The following is a 24,388-nucleotide window of genomic DNA, read 5'->3' on the forward strand; positions in this document are numbered from 1 at the left end:
GATTTTGCCCAGTTCAAGGCTCAGTCACTTCTAAACGCAAGGACAGATGAATGCATGGGTCATGTCACCACGTGAAGAGCACACAGAGCCTGAAATTCGTGAAAATGGAGTAGCTGGCGGAAAGGAAAAGTCATTATTTAAATCCTGTTTAATGCAGGGCAGAGCTGAAGTCACTTCATGTCCCTGGAGAACACTTGAAACACCGTGCTGCTGGTCTTCTCTCACTGCTCTCCTGCCAGCCCCATGCTCCAGCAGCACCACGCCGGTCTTGTCTGGGTGCAGAATGGGTGCAGTAGTGGCAGCAAGGGGGTGACAAAGGCTGAGGGACAGGTGACAAATCTGCGCTTTCAAAGGGTGTCTTCCAGCGGTGGCAACAGAAGCACCGAGACCAGAGGCTCACGGATCTCAGGGATCCAACCTGGATTTGTTCATGTAGGTATGTAAAGAGAGAAGGGAGGGGGCACTCAAACTGCTCCAGGGCTCCATATTGACCATGCAGGCTTGGGCTCTGGGGTGGCAGACATCCTGAACCCTTTTTCCTTTGTGTGATGAGACCCAGGACACAGTGGGAAGGCTCCAGCTCCGGGTGAGAAGCAATGCAGGGTCACTGCAGGAGTCCTGCCTCTCTGGACCCTACCCAGAATATTGCTTCACCATTTAAGTTCACATATTGAAATTAAAAAAAAAAAAAATCAAAGTGATAATTCAAAAACAAAGAGCACAGTGTCATGTGCTGTTAAGAACAGATCAGAATATTTTTTCTGTTTCTTCGCAAGTCCCCTAGTTCCACTCCAGCCCCACCAAACTCCCATGCAGCAAAGCATCCTGCCCTTTATACTGTCCATATGTAGCACACTCAATACTCACGTTATTTGATGATGATCTCTCCGGTAGGTTTTTCAAGGTCCAAGTACCAGGAAAAGAAACCAAGAAGAACACAAAACAAAAAACAACCCACAGATTTGCCAGTCAAAGAAGGAAAATAAAAGGACACTAGCACTTCATACACAACCCAAACAACACAGGAGGAGAAAATGTGCTCGCACATTATCAAAGTCTGGAGAGAACAGCCTTGCAGGGGACTAAAGCCTTCTGTGCTCAGTGCAGTGTCAGATAGTTGCCTCTACACTAATACACTTTGCAGATTTAGGAATAAATAAAGCTGAACTCTAACATGCAGTACAGTCAAGAGGTCATTAGGAAAACAGTACAGACACCTGCAGCTAACTAAAAAAAAAATCACTGGAATTATTCATATATAAAAAGTTACAGGAACATGCATTTGGGAGGAAACAGGTACTTTAATTGATCCTTTCCAAATGAACATATGCAATAAAAATGGAATTAACACCTGCGCAGATAAAATACTTCTGCTCCCTTACACAGTGATGCTTGCATTGCATTTTCAGCTGTTCCCTGTAAGATTCCTGATAGCTTTGAAAACATAACATCATCTCTGTAATGATGCAAAGAACTGCAAGCTGCACAAGGCCTTACTTCTTGATCTTGTGGCATTGTTTTGTAGATAATTTTGCCTGTTAATAACAAACAGGACTGAGGAACCTTCTGACCTGCAGGAGTTTGGAACGTTTTTTTTTTCAGAGGGCAAAAGAAGTATCCAATACCCATTTTTCATGACAGCGTGTCCGACAGTAACCTCAGTGAAAATGAGGGTAAGATGCAGAGGGAAGCGGCTCAGAAACTGGGAAAGAAGCTGTGAACACCTGGTAAGCAAATAACAGCAGTTCACAAATAAACAAACAAATTATTTTAATAGCTCTGCAACGTGAGCATTCAAATGAATATAATTTTTATCCTGGGTAACAGCAACATCTAAAGATCAATGCAACAATGGGATTTCATATAATTTAAAGGCTTCTGGTCCCTAAACATTTTATATCTAAACAAGGCATATCTTAGTCTTCTCCACTATTTTGTTTTCATTTGGTAGGAATGTCAGTCAGTCCCAAGGCTTTTTTTTCCCTTCTTCTTCACCTTCTTGAAGACAGGTTTATGCTAAGAACCATCCTCCGGATTTTTTCTTCGTTCTTTAAAATATTAGCTTTTACAGCACAGATCTTGTCTTGCTGGTCTTTAATCAACTGTTCCAGTTCAGCCAGATCAGCTTTTAATGGTTCTACAGCACTGTCTGTGATGCTGAAAGACACACAAAGAGCCTAATGTTATTGGGAACATTATGCTGCTTCAAGTTCCGTAAGCCTCTATAAAAAGGACATTCAATACCTGAAAACTAGGAAAGAATTTAAGTCATGCCGACCCTTCCTGAAAGAAAGTGTAGAATAAGAAGCACAAAGCTAACAACACGGACAGAGAAGGAATATTGTTGAAGAGAGATCACCCGCAATCCAACAGTTAACAATCACTTCTCGGCTCATTTAGCTTTTCTGCTAAAATCTCTTTGCTTTGCAGTTATTTCAGCCCACACTACACACATGTCAAACACTTTGTTTCACCCAGCCAAAAGCTGCAGTCACCTGTCCCATGGATGAAGCAGCACTTGACTCTGTGGGATATACCCCAACAAGGACCAGAGAAGCTGCGGATGTCCCATCTTTGGAAAGTGTTCAAAGTCAGGTTGGATGGAGCTTTGAGCAACCTGGTTTAGTGCAAGATGTCCATGGCAGTGGGGTTGGACTAGATGATCTTCAAAAGCCCATTCTGACCCAAATCGTTCTATGACTTAAAGACACCCACATTTTACAGGGGCCCCTGGGTCCTACCACGGTACACATGGTAGTAACCATCCTTTTGGGCCTCACCACAAGAGCTCAAAGGACAGAAGCAGTGGCAGAGAGGGACAAATACAACTGCTGTGGAGGTTGCTGGCTTGTTACCAGCTATTTCCTGCAACAAGCCAGCAGCGCCAAGCTACAGCAGGTACGTGCCTGAGAACAGGCAAGGTATATGAAAACCGACCTATCGCTGGCTGCTGACAAGGGCAGGCAATCCTACACTGACAGAAAATTTAATAAATCTTGTTCTAATAAACAAGTACACTGAGGCATCATATGTGAATGGGGCTGTTTGACTTTAAAACAAAAGTGCCCCTTTCCATAATGCTTTGCTGATCTTCAGGAAGGCTGAACGGCCAGGGAAATGACAGACTGAACTAGTTTGCTGTCATTCTGGATTACCCGGTCACTTTGAGGATTCATTAGCTAAAGTCAGCATCTCAACATCATTTAGTTTCCCCTCTTTTCTCCCACATTAGCATAAATCACAGAAAGCATCACTAGAAACTGCACCACCATTTCCCCAATGGGATCCTTCAATTGTCTTGCACAGAAGCAAAAAACCAAAGATACGCATCCAAATTCCAGCACATATGGGAAGCATTGTCTTTTTCATGTCTGATACTCTGTAATTCTTTGCCGAAGGACTGGACAGGCCTTAGCACTACAATGATGAAATTTTGCAGAGTGCAGGGATAAGGCGCAGTGATCTTAGTTCACGAAAGGGAACCGAGCGGCTCTGCTGAGGCGATGCCAGCCTGACCGCAGTCTCGCACACAGCAGCTTGACTATTGTCAAGCTTGGCTTGACATGAATCTGCAAACAAAACCAGCTGGGCAGCTCCTTCTTCCCACTCCCCCTCTCCTTCTGCACCAATATCAAGGAGACAGTCTGGTCCTCAGCACACCGTGCCTGGGAACTCAGCAGAACTTACGAGTCCAGTGAAGTACGTACAGTCGCTGGGCTGAGAAACCAGCTGAGGTATAAATGACTTGTTCGGTGAGGCCAGAGGGGATGCACTGAGCAAGTACATGCCTGGAGAAAAGCCCAAGACTTACTCCCTGTCGCTAGTTGTGGTGCAAAGGTGAGTGAGTCAATGCCTCAGTTTCTCCAACTGGAAAATAAAGCCAAACACCATTTCCTCTTTCTTTGCAGGGATGGTGCATTCTGAGGCCAACTGGAGTTTTAATGCCTGTGAAGGTTTTGGGCTAGAAGGTGCTATGTAAGTGCAAGGAATTAACATCATTACACTTTATATGTGAACCAAAGCCCTAATTCCCACCCCAGCAGTGGACTAAGCCAGCAACTGTAAATTTCCAACATTTAACACGTTGCTACCTACCAAGATAGGAATTAGCTAAGAATACCACACATACTTGCTTCTGCATGAATAAAGCACATGGATCTAGGGAGCAGCAAATCTATCTAGGCTGACTGTGAATCCAAGAAGATTGATATCTAACTCATATTTAAGATCAGAGGACACACAACTGGAAGGGACGTTCTGTTTTCAAGGAGCATAAAGACCCATTGGTGAGAAAAGTAAGGCCAAAGAAACTGTTTCTAGGCCTGACCTCCTTGTATCTATTGTGCACATTACCTTCACTCTCCTGGCTGTTCAGTGTTGTTTTTTATCTCGCACAGACAACAACTGTTATTAAAAACAGTGCAAGAATACACTAATTCAGTGGCACAAAGAGAGCAGGTTGCGACTCAGGAACCCACTGCTAGTCCTGATGCAAAACATAGTTTGTTTACTGAGCTCTACCCCTATTGCTTCTTATATAGTTGTAAGAAAAAGAAAACAAAGCATCAAGCCCTCTCATCTCACATAAACATTTGCATCTCTGCTGTCATCTACTTCATATGAAAATGAGCTGAAAAGCCCTTAAGACTTTAACACTTTAAAAAAAAAAAAAAAAAATTAGACTGCAAAAAAAATTCCCCAAACCACAAGAATGATGACAAATTTGCTTGGAAAAAGGAAGCAAAACTCTTCCCTCTCCTAAAACCAGAAACTTGTCTTGAGAGATAAAGCAAACTGTCCCTGAGCACACTCACCTTTGCTCTTTCTGCAGAGCTTCTGCATGCTGCCTGTTCTCCTGCCGCCACATCTGCAGCTCGTTCTTCATGGCATCCATGTCCTCCTGCATGTAATCCATGATCCTGCCAAGCGTCAGCGCATTGCGGCACAGAGTCTGAATAGACACCTGAAACTTCTCAATTTCTTTGGCTACCAAGTCTCTCTCTCTCTTCTGAGCTGCTTCCGACACAAAGGGCTTCTCCTGATAGAAAGCATGAAGAAGGAAAGCATCAAAACTTGGAAAAACAATTGTTGCACATGAGGTACTTAATGAAGGAAGTTTTAGAGGCTGCTAATGGTGAAGGATCTGGAGAAATGTTTATGACAGTCTGCAGGAAAGAGAAGAAGTGAAGCAACAGTCTAGCAAGAGATGAGCAGAAAGCTGCCATGTCCAGACCAACAGTGCTACTGGGGCTGCTACAAAGCTCTGCAACAGCATCAGCAAAATTAAATTGCTCTTCAGATCACGAGTGCACAAAAGTAAAATTAGTATTGGATCCCATAAATGATCTCACTGACGTTCTCATTTTTGACATGATCTCCCCCAAAGCAGTGGGTGTAGGGAGAGGGAACGTCCTTCTCATTCAGTGTCACTTCAACTTATTCCTATACATTTAAAGGGAAAGTTCTGTGGCTTAATCATTGAACAGAAGCCCTTAACAGACATGTAATACTCAACAACACTTGTAGCTATCAATCTGCTGCTACCACTGCCTGCCAACACGTTTGCTGTGTAAATCACACATCCATCCATCCATCCATCCATCCATCCATCCATCCATCCATCCTCCCCCTGCCCACTCTGTGGGGCAAGGCTGGACTGTCCCAGCATCACCCCAGAGTCCTACCCCAGCACTTGGTGAGTTGGCATTTACTCAGTACTGCTGCAGATCATCATGCATAACGACACTGAAAAACAAGTCATGTTAAACTCTGGAGAAAGAGGATTCTGAAACCCGAAAGGCAGTCATTTGGAGAAGCAGAAGCATCCCTACTCATGTTACAGGCTGCTGCACCATAAACGTTCATTGGACCTGCTTGCCACAGTGTTTTGCTGCTACTTGGGGGCTACAGCAGATGCTGAAGGGCACGGGCTCCTCCTGCTTCTCCAAATCGGTCCCTTCAGGATGCTTCTCCCCCTCCACTGTTTGCATCGGGATCGCCAGCTCCTAATAACAGCACTTCATGCTGCACGGCTCAAGTAGACGGCGGTTATTCCGTGCCTTGTACTTCTGTTAACAGGGGCTGTAAAATCATGCAGGCTGCAGATGTGGCCTCAATAAACTCGACTGCTCAAAAATAATTCGGTCTGGTGTGCACTTCCCTCATGTGCCGCCAGCAGAGTCTCTGTGGTCAATCTCCTGAAGCCTCCTGGCTTACTGCAAGTTAAATACGGGGAAAGTGTTTGGTACGGTGGCGAAGTCACGAAGAGCAAAAGGATGCCATAAAAAGAGCAAAATGATGCCACGTTGCTAACACACTGTAATAACCTTATTCCAGGAAAGCCCCCCCTGAAAACAACAATCACCATTCAAGAAACGTCCGCTGCTTTTTCCCCCCTTCAAGAAAAACAACTAAATTTTTTATTTCTTTCCAAGAGCCCCACAAGTCAAATTCCCAAACTGAGTTTTTTCATTAAGACACATCAAGCTTTAAGTAAAGTTTATTTAGAGTAATTTTGCTCATTTAGCATACACCAGAAGACTAGAAAGCTCTTTCCCTACTACCGCAACCGCAGGCTCAACCAATTCCTAAGCAGAGTTCCCAGCGGCTGGATAAACACAGAGGTGGCAGTGTCCTCTCGTGCTGGGACACCAAATCCACCACGCTGTCCCCTCTTGCCCTCCTACCCCATGGGCTTGTCTTCCTGTGCGAGCTGTGAACTGTTTGTTCAGCTGGCAGCAGGGACTAATGCCAAACACATTTCGGCAGCCCTTGGCTTACCGGTGAACTCAGAGAGATATTTATATATGTATATATATTTTAGAAAAATACTTCTAAAGATTTGAAGGCTGTGATTTACTTACGTCTGATGCTTGTGCTTTACCACACATGCAGCGCATGAAAACCGTGGGACTTCTGAGTTTACTGCGATTTTATAATGTTAAAGTTGTTTAATTAGGAACTGGGCTGAAGTGACAAATGCTACTGAACTTGTGACCTTTGCTTCCTAAGTCAATTCATGAGAACTGGCTAAACTGTTAAAAATAACACTAATCTTAATTTCTTCTTACTCAGTCCATACTTCTCTCACAGAAGCAGGTGTTTCATTATACTCCATTACATAAAATGCATTATTTAGATACTTTCTGGAGCCATCCGTGTGTTTGCTATCCTTTAGGATGCAAAGATGAAAATGCTGCATCTTGACCTGTTTCATCCCCTGAGAACTGGTGAGCACCCCCGTTCCGAGCACAGCTGCTCGGAAGAGTAGTGTAGAACCCCCGCAGTGATCAGCTCAACCAGGAGCAACCCAACCTTGAACCCCCACAGTGATTAACTCAACAAGGAGCAACTCAATGAACAACCCAACCAGGAGCCACTCACTGAAGACCAACCTAACCAGAAGCAACTCAACAAGGAGCAGCCCAACTAGGAACCCCTGCAGCGGTCAACTCAACCAGGAACTACTCAGTGAGGAGCAGATCTTCTGCCCTGGGTCTTCTCCTTGGCCAAGCTCTGAGCACAATGGCCAATGACATTTCCATCAATGTCATAAAGCTTTTCTCCCTGTTGACCTTGCAGCTCCCCAGAGAAGAAAGCTTTTTCCCTGGTGCCCCTGAAGGTGCAGACAACAGAATAGGGTCCTGCACAGCAGCCTCAGACTCAGCACACATCTCAGGTTGGCAAGAGTTTCTCTCCTGGAAATATTCTTTTGCCTCACCACCTTGCTGCAGGTAGTAAACATGTATGAACAGATCTGCAGTCTCACAGTGTTGCTCTCTATTCCAAGTCATTTTTCCTAGACAAGTTCTTGCTACGTGTTGTGCACCATCAAAGCCGCAGAGAAGGCTCAACCCATGGCACATACTTCCCACACCTAACTGAGAAGTTACAGATAAAGAAACTCACCTTCAGTTCAGCAGCAGAGCAGCACTGCATCATAACCAACAGCTTCCCAGAAGAAGTCTTTTTGTTATGTATTTCCTCTTGTACCGCATGTACCACTTACTTCCCTCCCTGCCACCCCTTATAAGAAGCCACAGCCAAGAGATAAGGAATTTTTTTCAAATACAACTATCTGGGAAGCAAGAACACTCAGCTAGTCCACTATCTGAGGATATAGTTGGGTGTGTGAAAACCTGAAGAATACTTCATTTTTATTTTCCAAATGCCAAGTTCAGTGTTTTACATTCTTGTTATGCAGGCATGATCTCCCCTATACTCAGACAGTCCCATCAGCCACACTTCCCAACACCAGCAAATATGGCATGAAAATAAGAAATCAGTGAAAAATCCCACAATTCAGTAAACAAGCAAACAAGAATTGTATACATTAAAACCATTTGAAATATGCCATGCTAAAATACACAGCTGCTCGAAAAGCTCAGGTGGAAATAAAAGACTGTGGAATATTTTCTATGAATGTGCAAGATGCCTTTAAAGTGTATTAGTAAATACTCAAAAATAATTTTAGCATCCTTGCAACTCCAGCATACTCTTTGAGTAGTTCAATTCTTCAAAACTGACTTAAGGAGGACAAAATATTATCCCATCAAAATCTATTTCAAGTACTGAAACATACTACCACTATTGAATACTAATCAGACTTGAAGAGGTACATCAACAGGCTTGTTAAAAAAGTATCTTTGAAACACGTACTGTATATCTAAATGGTGCAAGAACATCCAAGAGTTTTTTAGTACATCTCTCTCTGAAGAGAAGCACTTACATTTCAAGGTGCCAAGACAAACTTCTCAGCACCTGAAGGTGCAGTAGCTCAGCTGGCACATTCTCATCCCTCCTCACATGAGTTAAAAAATACCCATCGATCCTTTCTTGCCTTTCACTAACACTTGTTCTACCAACACACCATGTTATATTTCCTGCAGTCTACAGAACGCTGAGCTCAGGACAGAGAATTATCACCACGAAGAACTCAAGCTTTGCCAGCTATTGCTGATTATAAGTAATTAAGGAGGGTAAAAAGGCCATATTGTCTGCTCTCAGTTTCATAATTACAGTTATGCATTAAAAATCTACGTGGGCCACTCTTTTAAATCACTAAGAATTATGGCAGATGGTTTATTACAACAGGCAACGTGGGTGGTAACAGTCCTGAATGCCACCTTTGCTCATTCTGCACAAACACGTAACAGGATATATTCAGTTTTAAGAAAAACTCCAGAATCAGAATTGTTCCAGTCTATTTAATTAGGCCGTACACCTCAATGAACTCTCCTTTCACAAAAGCCCAAGAACCAATAAATTACCCCCATATAAAAGCCTATATCACTTCTGTAGACCCAACACGCTTCCTCTCCTTCGTGTTTTTCATAAGGCACCAAGATAAATGTTTATTTTGGATTCCTGGGAAAAAGTCTGCCTTTCCCATTACCTCAATGCGAACAGAACACAACGTGGACTCGGATGCAGAGACCCAAGAAATTAAAAACCAAGAATTTTCTTTTTCTTCAGCGAAGGGGAAATTTCCAACAGGGCTCCAGAACCCACCAGAATGCACTTGTGTTTAATTTACCCTCGCTAAAGCAATTAGTATAAATATTGCGGTGTGCACAGCTCCATAAAATGGATCATTCACAAGATATCCATCCTATAGCTGGGCTGCTGAGGGCATCTGAAGTGCCTGACATCTACTAAGCTAAAGAGATGATGTTTGTTTTCCCTCACTGTTTGAAAAGTTTCTTTCTAGAGACAGTATTTGCTTACTTTTATATAGTTTCTCCTTTGTTTCCATTTTTAAAAAATTAACAGTTTTAAAATATGAATCAAATTAGAACAAGCATCCATCAAGCACTTAATAGTTTCTACAGCCCCTTTTACCTATTGTATTTTGCCTCATTATGAAAACAGACCCAAGTAATCATAGTTTTATTGAGCTACACAATTTTCCCCCTACCTTTTTCTATGGGACAGGACAGAAACTTCATTTTGGACAAGTAATTTTGATACATTCAATGTAAAACCAACAAAGTGGGGTTTTGTTTTTAATTGTACAAAATATTTTTTTATCATAAAGGGTGTTTTCTTTTCCTGGTTTTTACAGAGTCTGCATTTAAAGTAGATTGTAACTATTCTCTAGGGATCACCATAAGAAACACTTTTACTATTCTCTCTGTGTTTCTGTGAATGTTAAATCATTTCAAGTGAACAGGATGCTTTTTCTGCTTATGCCAGGTACCGAGTTCAGTAACAGGCCAAGGAATCGGAGACACAATGTTCTTTACCATTAGATTTACCAGAGTTAGTCTGATCTGTTTCTAAGTTGGAAGGCACCAAAAGAAAAGGAGAGCTCTTGAAAGGAGGCTTTCTTTTTTCGGAGGGGACTTGGGGGGGACTTTTGGAGGGGAACTAGGGGGACTTCTCCCCCTAGTTCACATTTGATACCTTTAAAAGAGCTGGACTTTTCAGATGTACATAAATACCCCACCTCAGCCCCAAAGCCAGTTTATCTTCCTTCCCATTCAGTCCATGTTAGGAAAAAGTGGGTACATAAAACCTTGCATATTTGGTGCAGCATTCGGCACATTAAGCAGAATTCTGCAAGCCTGACCACACACATGCCAATAGACAACTCTAGCAGTAATTAACAACAGAGGGTATTAATTTAGCCATCATGGCATTTTGGGCGCCAGTCCTGCCCAGATTTCCTTTTCTGCTCACCCTGCTGAAACTCTGGGTCCACGACCTCCTTCTCTTCAAAGAACAGCCTCTTTCTTGTTCAAAAAGAATTTGCAATAAGCATGTTCCTTGTGTCAAACAACTGCTTTCACACTGGTCTATGCCTCAGAAGAATATCCCAGCCAAATCCATTGAGAAGCTTCTTGAAATAGGTCAAAGTCACCTCTACTGTGTCCCACAGCACAAAGCTGCTGCACAGCATCCTCTCCTAGGGATGGAAATCACAGCTCACTGCACTTCTATATATCCTCTTCTGTTTAACATATCCATTTGCTGTCTCATGTTGTATCTATACTGTACCCATGCAAGAGAACATTCGGTGCGCAAAGGCCACAGCAAAGGAGCCATGGTAGCAGGAATATCACAAGAGTGACAAAATTCCTAATCCCGTGTTCTCAGCTTGAAACACAATTACTTGGGGACCAGCTTTTTTTCTTGAGAGCTGGTAGTAGTATAACAAGGACTCTCACATGTACACTCATTCAATTTAAGCTCTTATAGTGCTTGTCCATAACCAGACTGCTGGATAACCTTCTTAATTTTGAGATGTTCCACACTTGCACCAAAAATTTCTTACTGAGGCTTTATTCAGATCACTCTGTTAATGTCACATCATCATAAACAGAGCTGTCACACAAAGATGAAAGCCCTTCTGCAGGTAACTCCTATTCAATTTTACGGTCAGCATTCCTTGTGACATATTAAGCTGGCAGGATGCTGAGAAGTTGTGCGTTTGAATGTTGAGCCTCTTCAAAATACTGAAGTGGTGGGACATAGGATCACATCTGGTTAACATGACACGTTACTAATTGCACTGACTGGAGGTGACACCCAATGTCGTGCAGCTGATGGATTAATGTAAAAAAATCAGTGGCCTGAAGAACTTTAAACAAACAGAATCAGCAATGATTGTATTTGTTCTAAGCTTAGAAGTGCATACTTAATTTATCACATTTGTAATTAACATTAATATTATCCAGGTGCTAAGCTATTCAGTATCACTTGTTCCCTGCAGAAACCTCAAAGCTGCCTCTTTTCTGAAGCCTGTGAACTGTATTTGGTAGGGCAAAGATGGGAATTCTGTGATCCCACTTGCTTAACCTATTTAATAACCTGCTTACATTTTCCACACATCAAATAAATGAAGTGGAATACAAAATGTAACATCTGTTTCTTTCTCTGTTTAACATTAGAGGGTTACATTCTAAACAAATACATTTAGGAAGTCTTTTTAGGAATTTGTTAGGCTGCACACAGCTAATCAAGACAGCAAAAATCTTGTGTATTTCCAGAATGACCTCTTTGTTTGACCTGAAAATTATGTATATTATTTTAAGTTTCTGCACATGCAAACCCTACATTATGAAACTCTCACTCTTCTGTTCTTTTCTCTTCTTTTTCTTTATAAAACTTCTTATAAAGCAAATGCATGTTTGGGAAATGCAGCACATACCAGGTTTCAGAGGAATGCTTTTAACACAAATAAATGCTCCTCAGCAGTTAGAAGTAAAGGTATGAAACATCCCTAAGAGTTCACCAGTGTTACCTTTGGATTAAGTATTAATTCACCAACTTCACCTAATTTCTAGTTGATTAATCCATAATAAATCAGGTAGATACATTAATCAGTTTATTGCTGAATATTAGACTTAATAAAGTATTAGCCAAAAGTTCCAGCACTTAGACTACAAACTGATTTTTTCCTCCCTTCATTTTCCCAACTGGCAAGAAGAACAAGGCTTTAAAGATTAATGAATATAACTAGGAAAATATTTCATTCATTTTGTATGTATTGAATAGTCTAACGAAACAAGGAAAGATGAACATTCTCACTGACAGACACAAGGATGACTGTCATTTCACCACATGTGATTTCCCAAAACAAGAATTCTTTCACGTTTTCACTGTACTTTTGGTTAACTTACTCCAGAATAAAGAAGTACAACTCCATACCACTCTCCAATGCATAATGTTTTGGAATACAGTCACACACTGGTGTAGAAGATATTTCTTCTGGAGAGTCTGATGGAAAACAAATTAAATAAAAGAGCTGACAGTCTGGGGAGAAATGGTCAAATGTCAGACGGATGCTGCTTCCCAGCAGACTGCAGAGCCAGACCTGGCACAGAACCTACGGCCACTTGAACACAGCACAGAGTTCGCCGACCCGCTCTCACAGTCCCACCAACACAACAGGACGTGGTTCCACTTGGAGACCACTTGGCTGGAATAAACCACTTGAAACTCTTCCTTCTTTTTTAATTACTTTCGCTGCCTCTCTCCAAAAAGATTCCACAGACCTGTAACTGTTCCTCCCCAAAACTGCTGGTCTGCAGTCTTGCAAGAAAAAAATCCTGCCGCTGTTTTCCTCGTGATGGTAGGAACATCCCTCAGAGATGAGCCATGCTCACAGGTGATATATGGCCACATGAGCACGCCAGACCCCTACCTGCCACCCTCTGCATATCTGGTCCCTGAAACATTCCCAGAGGCAACACCACGTTGGCAATGTATTTTTTACTGTCTCCCGCATCATAGTGTCTCTACCCTGTAAAATAAATTCCCAGGATTCAGTAATGTCTCCAGCTCGTGTTTTCTGTACCACATCTGTCAAGTCCCAGTCACTAACCCCAAGCCTTTTTAATCCTCTTTTCCATTGATTTTTTTTCTCTGTGCTGTCAGGAGAACTAAGCTTCTCCTCTCTGGATCACAGCACCTTCTTCAAAATAATTCGAAAAGCAGTAGCAGCAAAGAAATGGAGCGCACTCGCAGCCAGCTGCCTGGATAGGAGATCAGATGATATTCCAGGAGCTCAGCGCTGCATGCAAGTTTTCACGTGATGGACCAGGAAGTCAGCACGTTTTTTTCCAGAATTAGTTGTCTATTATCAGTGCTGCTAACACAGGTCAATGCTTCAAAAAATTCAACAAAAGACAAACAAGGACTGAATGAATGTTTTAGACTAAAAACAGGCAACGGGACTAAATGGTTATTGTAGGAGGATGCAATTGTCTGCGTGCATTTTAAAAAAATCTAAGGGTTAAAAGGGAATCATTTAGTCTTATTCAGAAAAAGCCCCAGAAAATTTAGCACAAACACCAGAGGAAGCTTCCTGAGCATGAAATCCATGTGGTTTTGTAAATGCTCCCTCATTGTCCCTTTCTATGTCCAGTGCTTGAGCTGACAGGATACAAGACCAAACAGTACAGCCTACAGCACAATTATGTAGTGGTGGAAGGCATTATTAAATGAACAACTAACGCTGTCCCAACACTTAGTCTTGAGACTGATTCAACAGCACCACCTAGTTACAAAACCAGGAACAGCTGAATCTCCTTTTCTCACAAGTGCCAGCTAAACGCACATTCCAGTAATCACCTTTAGAGCTACTGCATAAACAGCAACATAATTTTAACCTGCCTTTTCTTCGAGCAGTTATATAAAGACAGAACTTATTCAAGTAGGTGAATTTTCACATCAGACACATTCATTAGAAATAGCCAACAGTGTTCCAATGATCAGTACACAGACGTTAGAAGTTGCACATTTGTAGTAAACAGTATATAATTCAGCAAGTTGGATAAATCTGTAATTATTCATAACAGATCGTGAACAGGAAAACTAAAGGTATTTTCCTATTTTACTAATTCATTTCTTTCTATAATCTCAGCCCTGGAAAGAATTTTCTTCCAGCCAAGCGGGCCCAGATCTCAGATAATCCCAAATTTTGGATAGGAAGATACTCCCGCAAGGGTCTGATCTGCCATCCCAACTTTCTCAGTTTGCTGGGGAAGAAATGAAAATGCTTGTCTGTATGGCAGCACAACCCATTACCACTGTACACAAAAGTATATGGTAGTATCTCTGTTTCAAAGAAGAGAATTGTTGATTTTACCCATCCAAAATTCCAATCCTAAAAGTTAACACTGTGTCGCTTTTGCTGCAGATTGTAGAGGCGATTATAAGGTCAAACTGAGTTTTCAAAACAGTCTGCTGGCCACCATGGCTTTAGTTCCTTAGGGACCTTTATTTTTTTCATTGTACGCTTTCCTCATAAGCTTTCATAATATCATTACTCATTGCAAATTACTATAGTTGATAAAGCCAAGAGAGACAGTCAAGTGGTCAAGGGTTCAAAAGTCACTACTGTTTGCAGACAGCTGCTCCAATGTGGATGAGGTTGGCTCTGGAGCATCTCCCCTTGGCAACTGACCGAGGGGTCTAAGAGATCAAAATAAAACAAAAAAAACCCCAAGCAACACAAAAAGCCAAAAACAACAAAAACTTCCCATTCCAAACTATTGGAAAAAAAAATCAAATAAAATCAAATCACTTCATATATTCAGACCTGAATGCTGGGGTGTTATGAGGGAAATATTTGGTGATACAAAAATACTTTATATGGTTAACAACACCAGAGATCCCTTTTTTTTAAGACAATGATAATGATTGCTGAGCAGTATGATACTGTTCTTTAAACACCCAGAGACTGAAACGATAATGATGCAGCTGTACAAATGCAGAGTGTGCCCTACTACACCTAGGGCAAGGCTGAAAAAAGCAGACTTTGTTCTGGAAAACAACAATAGGCTAAAGAAGGCTCCCAGGAAAACAAATAAAAGAAGAAAACAAAACACCACAAAAATCAAATGTGAGAAAGAACACTACACAGAGATGGTGACAACATCTGACAGCTTAATGGAGAAAAGAAGCAGCATATCACATCAAGGCATCAAGGAAGAAAGCTTGCTCATAAATGGAAAAAACACATTTAAGGCAGAGAAAAAGGTCACAATTACAATATTTAATATTCACAGGTCTATGAAAGCCATTACCATCTTACCCTCTCTGTTGTCTTTGATGATTTCTGTGATGCCTCATAATCTTTCTTTGTTTCTAGGATTCTTTTTACAAGCCCACCTGTTGAAAAATCAGTATATTTCTCAGCGTTGGTCAGCACAAAAATATAATTTTAAACATTTGGACAATAAAATCAAAGCCAACTCCTTAATTTTTTTCAATGTAAACAATTTTTAGAGCAACAGGAACAGCATTCTGTTATATACTTAAATCACTGAGATACAAGCTAGTTGTTATTTCATCTGTTTTCTCCAGCATCCTCTAAAATCAAACTGTATCATCGGTATCATCTATTGAATGAGTCTTGGTGCAGAACCAGGCCCCTGAGCTGTATTAAAAAAAGGCTTTACTTTTGCACCCCTCTTTTGGAAGAATTCAAGAACTGCATATGATAAGTATATAGACAGATATACACATTCGTTTGCCAGGAATCTTTGGATATAGATAAGTATATCTGCCGAAATTACATCCAGTGTAACCATAACGGAAGTCTCTGAATCAGAGATCTGAGGTTACAAATAAGCAAAAATGTTAAGAACCAGTCCATCAATTTTTCCAAAAGCTTTTCTCTAACTTGCCTTGAACAGCCAACTCCATCTCATATCTCAGAGCTGACAAGCTGTACCTGGCCCTCAAATAAAAATTATCACTTTTATGCAGATTTTAAAATCCTGCTGACATTTAAAGATGTATAGAAAAACTGTACTTAACAGCAGTTGCAAATACTTCTCAACTAAACAAGACTGCATTTGATAAATTATTTCTGTTTTCTCTTGCAAAAGTTGCAAGCTCCTACCCATAGGAGGTATTTTGCTGTTTAATTCAGCATTCTAATTGTTCAGCATGTTGTTTAAAACCATGGGTTTATGATATATTTATATATACATATATATATATATATATATAAAAACATATGTAAAAGCTAACATACCATGCTTTTCATCCTCAACCAGCTCCACTTCTGGCTCCTACACAGGCAGGAAGAGAGTTTTAGTTACAAGAAGTTGACATTGCTGTAATATACAGGTATTCAAAAATATTCAGCTAGAATCTACTTAAATAGGTAAATTACAAAGTATGGAAAAAGGTTCTGTAATTTTCAACACAAACAGACCATTTCCATTCCTGGCATTTCTGGCAGTAGTGGTGCTGCCTCCACCACGAACTGGTCATCATCATCATCAGGAACCTGCTGGTCTGTGATCACATTTGGGGCTGTTTTACCACTACCACTCCTGCAAGAGAAACAATGAAAATTAAAACCTATTAAGATCTGCCCCAACCTATTAAGATCTATGCAGAATAGAAGAGAGAGCCGTGCCCTCCCTTTCACAAAATAAAGCAGCACCAACTAAAAGCACCTCAAATTCTGTCATTTCCATCCACTGCCCAACTCTGAAAACAGTTTTGCCATCTTTCTCTTGCAGAAGGATGTCTATTTTCCTTCTAAACACATCACTTCAGTGACTGACATGATCAGAGATCATGTAAGCCATTTGGTCCGTAGTTTCAAATGGCTGTTTCAGCCTTTTTTGAACATGGGATATGCACTGCACGTTTCACAGATCTCTCCTAGTCGCAGTTTAGATTAATGCTCTATGGTTATCTGTTTCAGAGTTCCCAAAGGCAAAAAAAACCACGTATATTTTTGAACTTTTAGATGTGACTACCAACCACAGCTTTTAGATAATGCACGGGATTTGCAGAAACAATAAGATAAATAAATCAGGCTTGAATTTTCCACTCTGAGTCAGTGAAGAGTGGGATGATCCATCCTACAGCTGTTGAGCAGCTGGTGAGGCACAGAAGATCTGAGAATATTGGGGCACAAGAGCTAGAAACATCTGCTCTGCATCTCCCATATTCCTTACCTTTCTGGAGGTAAGACCTCTGAGCTTTCTTGACGTTTTACTCGGGGCGGTGCTGGTCTTGCACTGCTAGGACGGGGAATACGTCTGCAATTACAAAGAGGAATTTTCATTTACTAGAAGCAGCAGCATCGTGTCATCCAAAGGAACACACACACGAGCTGATTAAATTAACCAAAGCATAAAAACACTGAAAACATCCCCAGTATGCAATCCAATATTGCAATACTTGTTATACCAGTATGAGTCTAGGAAAATCTAGAAAATGTGTCCTAAAATAAAAAATTATGATTTTGTGCAGAACCACCTTTTGCTTTGTCTCACTAAAAAATAACTTGTGTACAGCACAGTTATTTACCATTAACAACAAATTTAGCATTAACAGGACACACTGCAGAATAAATGGAAAAAAAATGATTTTCACAAGTGATACTATTACACTTTGCCAGGCAAACAAAAAGTAAATTGGGATGTAAAAGGCAATTGCGTGTATGCAATGCAATGTTCTTCTCATCAGACTCTCCATGTATCCCTTATATTTAATGTTACATTGGAGCACTTCATGGATTAAGAAAATAAGTCAGAAACACTTCACAATGTTAAAAATTTGCTTTGTAGAAGGAAATGAAAATGAATAAAGGCAAGCATATGTGGGCTAATATTTATTATGTGATACCACTAGCAGAAATGTCTTGTTCCAGGTTTCCCTGCTGTTTTCAAATGGACTGACTGTATGACCTCCAAACACATCATAGTTTGAGGCAAACAGAACAAATGACAGGAACAAACCTTTGGATGGGCTGAGGTGGAAAATCATGAGGTACTTCAGCATTTTCAGATACTGCAGCCTGCTCAGGAGCCAAGTTCTCTGCTTCTCCTTCTATTAAATGAAACAAGCAAACAATTTTCGCTTAGCTGTCAAGGCAAATCTAACTTTTCTTATGACTGACCTTACAATACTTGAATGTGTGCTCACAAAATGCATCGCATGACAAACTTTTAAAATTAGAAATAAAATTCTGTAAGCTTATATAAAAGTTAAATATCTTGTGAGCTTCCCATCTTTAAACATCTCTCAACATTCACAATTCAAAAGGGACACTGAAATGGCGTTCAAACTTTATTTTTTGTTTCTTAATATTGTGAAATTCCCTCATCTATGAACATGACATCACCTCACTCAGTTCTTCCATAGTTGCATGGTAACATCTGCAATATTTCAAGTTGCTCATTAGACAAAATCATAAAAGAAAAAATATTATTTAAAAAAATCTATATTCTCTATTACGTTGGGTTTTTTTAACCTTTCTTTTGTTTACCTTAACTTCTTATTTTACTCTACGGGTATTCTTAGTTGACCTAGATTTGAGCAGGGGGTTGCACTGGCTGACCTCTGTCTGTCTGTCCCCTTCTACATCAAGGATTCTATGATTTGAGGGCTTGTCCTGTAATCCCACCACAATTACGTTCTCCATAGTGTTGACCCCATTCGCAATTTAAATCAAGACAGAACCAGTTTAACCGCTGCTTCCCAGTTGATAGGTTTCTCACTGAGTTACTCTGACCAGTTTATCTCCCAAATGTCAGAGCGGTGACAGTATCACAGCCCAGCGCTGTCACACCTGCACTGAGCAAACCAAGGGATGCTTCAGGGACCCTCCCGTATACCAGATTTCCACATTCACTGACTGTTACTGGCCCAATTATCCAGTTATTTGAGGAGAAGTTTTGTGGATCACTTTCACTTTTAATATGAACAGAAGTCATAAATGCAACAACTAATAGGAGGGAAATAATGTCATGTACTGACATTAAGAATATGGAAAAAGTACGTTTTATTAATCTAGTTGTTGCAATAACTACCTGTAATATATTGCAAACAGTTCCCCACAGGTTCTGCTTATTTTCAAGTTAGAACCCATAAAGTTCTCATAAACTATTACTTTTTTTTTTCCCCCGAAAACACTTAATCCAAAGCAGAAAGCACTTTCATAGATGGATTTTGGTATCATTTTAAATACAAACTACTTGGATAAAGGCCACTGAAAGCATTCAAACACAGCTAAATTATGTTTTGTTACAGTTTAAAAATTATTTAATCCATAGCATAAAAGGAAAAAAATGCCCTAAACTAGAAAAGTGCTTTATTTAAAGGCTGTATTTTTTTCTATTAGAAGTTTTTAACAATCATTGGTATGTTCAGTGCTGATCTTTTGTCACTATATTGTTTCTGAGTCACTGGTGAATTCACCTGGAAATAACAAGGATGTTGATTTTTCAAAAAAGATGTACAAATTCTTTAATAATAATAATCTGACCAAGTCAGGCATGAAGAACACAAGAACTATAGCCAACCTCTTACTTGGGAACTGCTACCGGGACCAGAAGAACAGGGACAAACACATTAGGGAGTAGTTTCCAACAAACTCACACTTCTCTGCTAAAGACATCACTATTCTGGTCACCAAGCAAAACACACTCATCAGAAATGAAACTTTTTTGAAAGTCAAAAGACATTGGAGGATCAAAATATTTGTCTTGATTTGTCTCCAAGTAGATGCTTCTGAAAGTTGAATGAGATGTGTGAACGGTACAACAGATTTGAGAGGCCAAGCCATGACAGTCTACTTAGAACTACTAAAGCATGGGGACTGCTCACTCCTCAAAGTAAGTTTACACAGTCCACAAATATGAAAATTAAAGGTCCAGGGGAAATTCAGAGGCAGTTCACAGAAGGGACTACTTAAAAAAAACATTACAAGGTACCACCTAAGCCCTTGAAAACCTTGTGGAAGAACTATCTTCAGCTCTTCTCTGACTCCAAAGGTAGGTTTGGAGTTGTGGAACAGCAGTGACTGTGATTTTCAAGCAGTCTCAACACCCAGTTTCCATTTAATTCCATTGGAGTTCACTGGAGGACAAATCTAAGGCACAACCAAACAGTATCGTGGACCAGCTACGTAAGCAAATGAGACAGTGCTTATGCACAGAATCATTTTGGTTGGAAGAGACCCTCAGGATCATCGAGTTCAACCATAACCTAGCTTTGGCACTAAACCATGTCCCCAAGAACCTTGTCTAAACACCTCTTAAACACCTCCAGAGATGGTGACTCCACCACTTCCCTGGGCAGCCTGCTCCAATGCCCAACAAGCCTTTCCGTGAAGAATTTTTTCCTAACATCCAATCTAAACCTCCCCTGGTGCAACTTGAGGCCGTTTCCTCTTGGCCTATCTCTTGCTAGCATTTATGTGCACGTGTCTAAAGAAAGTGGAACCTAAGTAACTTCACGGGCATATGAGCAAATAGCTGAGGCAGCCAGAACACTCCTTTGCCAGAAAGCTTTAAACATATACTTAAAGACGCTGCCATGAACTAGCCAGTGAGGATTCCTAATGGAGGACACCACGGGAGAACAACTGATATGCTGACAAATCCTCATTTATAAAGAAAAGGAAAACCCACCACAATGGAAACATTCAGAGCCTCAATGCTCAGAAACAGAATATAAGACTGAAGCAGAATGAAGAAATGAAACTTCAAAAGGTCCAGGAAAATAAGTTTATTTCATCCAGTAAACAATGTTTTTAAAATCCTATAAATGATTCTTCCTTTGGAAATTTGCACAACTTCAATTTGCAGTTGAAGACTCAAATACACAGCAGAAGGGATCGTTCATCTCTTTATGATTACTGGCCAAATGCATCCAAATTAGCTATCTGCAATGACTGTTCTTATCGATTGTCACACTTGATTCTACATTCCAACTATGAAAGCAATTAGGTGTATGAACAACAATTTCATTTCTATAAGAACTTAGAGAAAATTAAGGTTCACTAATGCACTAATACATTACACCATCTTATTGAATAAAGCTGAAAATAAAGAACAGTCAATACAATATTTGGTTCTTACACCACCTGAGAATCCAACCCAAATCAATAATGAACCTGGGGTTCTCCTCTTACAAACACTCAAATTAGAAAGAGAGGAATATGAAGATATATTTCAAAACAGATAGATTCCAATAGAAAAAACAGCTCCAAAAGATGAAGACGAATTAGCGTGGAAGTTCTCCCAGTTGTGTAAGGTCACACAAATGTCTTGGCCAACCATCTACACTTCGTTAGACTGACACAGCTACGAGGCCCTGAAGGCCACAGGTGGACTGGGAAAGAGCCTTTGACCTCCCACATACATGGTATCCACTGTCCCAACTAGGTCAAGCATCTGGATCTGGAGAAAACAAAAATGTAGCTTTTTGCTTAAATCTCAGTTCTTCCTCCTACATTTTGCTTCTATAGCTCCACAAATACCATAGCTGGATACAAATACCTCACGAACAACCTTTGTCTTGGGAGCTATATACAACTTGAAAAACAAATGAAGAAACAAGAATGCAGAGATGGAATTTTCCTCTAAAATCCTGTAAAACGCAAACACTGAGACTCCCAAATATTTGTACAAAAAGGCAACGTGCAATGATTCAGTTCTCACACAGAACAAGTCACCAAGGGATTCAGGCACAGCAGCTCTGCATTTTCCTCAGGACACTGTAAGCACTGGCCTCTTTGAAAACTTGTGTAAGGGTAAGGAAGGAGAGAATGTCAAGTAACTGTTTTATCAAGGAACACACAGTTTTCAAAACAGGACATTAATCACAAGATGTGATTAAAACACAGGGCAGCAGTTGGATTAAGTGTAAATCACCCTCCTTAAATCATTTAGCTGCATGGATTCAAGTTGGACTCCACAGCACTCCAGTTAAACTTTCCAAGGCAGTCAAGTTTTTATTCTCCCCACCTTTCTGTTTTACTGCAAGTCCTGGTTCAGCTTTCTCTTGCAGTTTAGCAGCATTGTCCTCTGAAATCCTATCTGGTATGTTCTTTGTTTCCACAGTTCCTATAACAAAACAGTTTATAATCAAATGAAACCAAAGATACAATAAAAATTTAAAATAAAAAGCCATGCTAAATACCTGTTACTATTTCTTTAAGGGCCATCCTAGTTTAAGAAACCATCTTGAGTGTGAATAAATAACATTCAAACTTCACAAAGACTTTTTACATGACCACTGATTTAACTCCTTATCAACAGCTGGTGAAACAACACAATACTTACCTTAAAAAGGTAAATATTTACCTATAGTTACAATATTTACCTCATAATTGCTACAATACACAATATTGTACATATACTCCTTGGAATGCATAATGCACTTCAGTTTGTTTCAAAGGCTTTAGTTTTAAACACATTTCATACTAAAGCCATTGAGAAATTTCAAGCAAGAAAAACTGATGTCTGGAAGCTGAAGTCCATAACTTGCTGGTAATGCCATAGAAGCGCCTGGTCCACAAATGTTATTCACCTCTGATGTTACCTAAAACAGTTTTGTTTTTGTAAAGAAATGAAGGAACATTTAATCTACCAATTACCTTAAATTAATTTCCCCAGTTACAACAGGACAACACTGACAAAAGCCAAGTAACACTCAGCAGAAGAAGGCTGAAATATTCAGGTATACATCTGATTTCTAAATTATCTGCCCAGGGAGAAGAGACATTCAGGGCAGAGGGACGCAATGGAGAAATTTTTCAGTACCGGTTGTACATAATTCCTGAAAATATACCAGTGCACTGAACACACGTGGTCATGAAAAGTTAAATGGGTAAAATATTTAGCTTTAGTCTTATTAAATCTATCTATGTATACATATATATATATATACACACACATCTCACCTTTACTTGGAGTAATATGTTCAGTTCTCAGACTCCTCAAAACGCAACAGAAGTAGAACAAATTCAGAAATAGGCAAGATAATAGATACAGAAAGTGCTTAAAATAGAGGTACCCGAAGCACTACCCAGGAACTGAACGCACCATTTCCACGTCTCCTTATCTGCAAACAGGTTAACTGTAATGCAAAGGTAAAGAACGGATTCCAAGGCCCCCATCTACAGCCACAACACCTCAGGCAATGTTTCCACCACCAGAACAAATCAGCAAATAGATCTGAGTGCACAGGAAAAGTTTTACTAGACAGAGCCCTGCCTAATGCTTGGGTTGGAACATCCAACACTTTCAAATCAATAGCAGAGGATCTACTCCCCCCATTGCAGTAGGAATACTGAGTTCTACTAGTTTAGGAGGAGATTAACACGCAGCAAAGAAAGGTCAAGAAGCACTTTACCTGTGCTAAGGCCAAGGTGAGTCGTCATTTAATAAAACTGAAATAGCATTTAAACATTCATCACCTACCTATCCATCAGTGCTACAAGCTACCCAGAAGCTCTGGAGCTCAGCAGAAAAGCCAAACCAACAGTGGAAAGAGAAGCAGTTTACTCCATCATTTTCATTTAGAAACTAATTCAATGTCTGAAAGGAAACCTGTTCAGATCGCCATTAAGACCAAATGCAACTTTAAAATAAAATCATGTTCTATTTAGCAATCAGCTTTTAAATTATCAAAAATGGTCTCTATTCCATGATCCAAGTTTTGCTGCAAGGCATGTTGCAACTATAAAAGCAGTCTTTGCCTGAGTAGTAATAAATGTAACATTAACTATATTAGGAGAAAAAAGAAACCACACATTTGCTCCAATACCGTTAGGAACTTGTTTGTACTGGAGGTAAGCAAATGTTGGTATAACTTGTTTTCATTACTAGGATAATAAAAATACCTGGTTTTGCTTAACTCCATTCACCAGTTGTTTTCTTTATTACATGTTCAGTTGTGACACTAGCCCTTGTGTGTTCTCTTGTTGTGCGTTTATTACAGTTAATACAAGAAAACATAGGAAGCTCTGATTGTTGTCAACAATAACTACAGAAACGACTGTGCAACAGGCATCCACATCACTCCAGAAGGTTTTTAGTACGTTCTGGATGACTTACTGGAGCAGCCTTACTCACCTATTGCAGCTCTGCTGAGGGCTAATGCCCAAAAGTATTTCTCACAG

General features: G+C 40.2%; 1 protein-coding gene across 1 annotated transcript in view; it reads right to left on the reverse strand.

Moving 5' to 3' along the window:
• Window positions 1-1,991: 1,991 nt before the first annotated feature.
• The window catches only part of TRAF3IP1 (TRAF3 interacting protein 1), a gene marked incomplete at its 3' end in the record, with an annotated part of 41,559 nt that continues 19,162 nt past the window's right edge, over window positions 1,992-24,388 (reverse strand). Inside the window, exons 8-15 of the mRNA XM_080347052.1 lie at window positions 22,230-22,328; window positions 18,216-18,306; window positions 17,430-17,513; window positions 16,673-16,793; window positions 16,490-16,526; window positions 15,542-15,618; window positions 4,815-5,038; window positions 1,992-2,157 (exon numbers count right to left, since the gene is read on the reverse strand). Coding sequence (XP_080203178.1) covers window positions 1,992-2,157; window positions 4,815-5,038; window positions 15,542-15,618; window positions 16,490-16,526; window positions 16,673-16,793; window positions 17,430-17,513; window positions 18,216-18,306; window positions 22,230-22,328 — 899 coding nt within the window. The remainder of the gene's footprint in view (window positions 2,158-4,814; window positions 5,039-15,541; window positions 15,619-16,489; window positions 16,527-16,672; window positions 16,794-17,429; window positions 17,514-18,215; window positions 18,307-22,229; window positions 22,329-24,388) is intronic.

This window comes from Nesoenas mayeri (assembly GCF_963082525.1).
Source record: "Nesoenas mayeri genome assembly, chromosome: 6".
NCBI lineage: Eukaryota > Metazoa > Chordata > Aves > Columbiformes > Columbidae > Nesoenas > Nesoenas mayeri.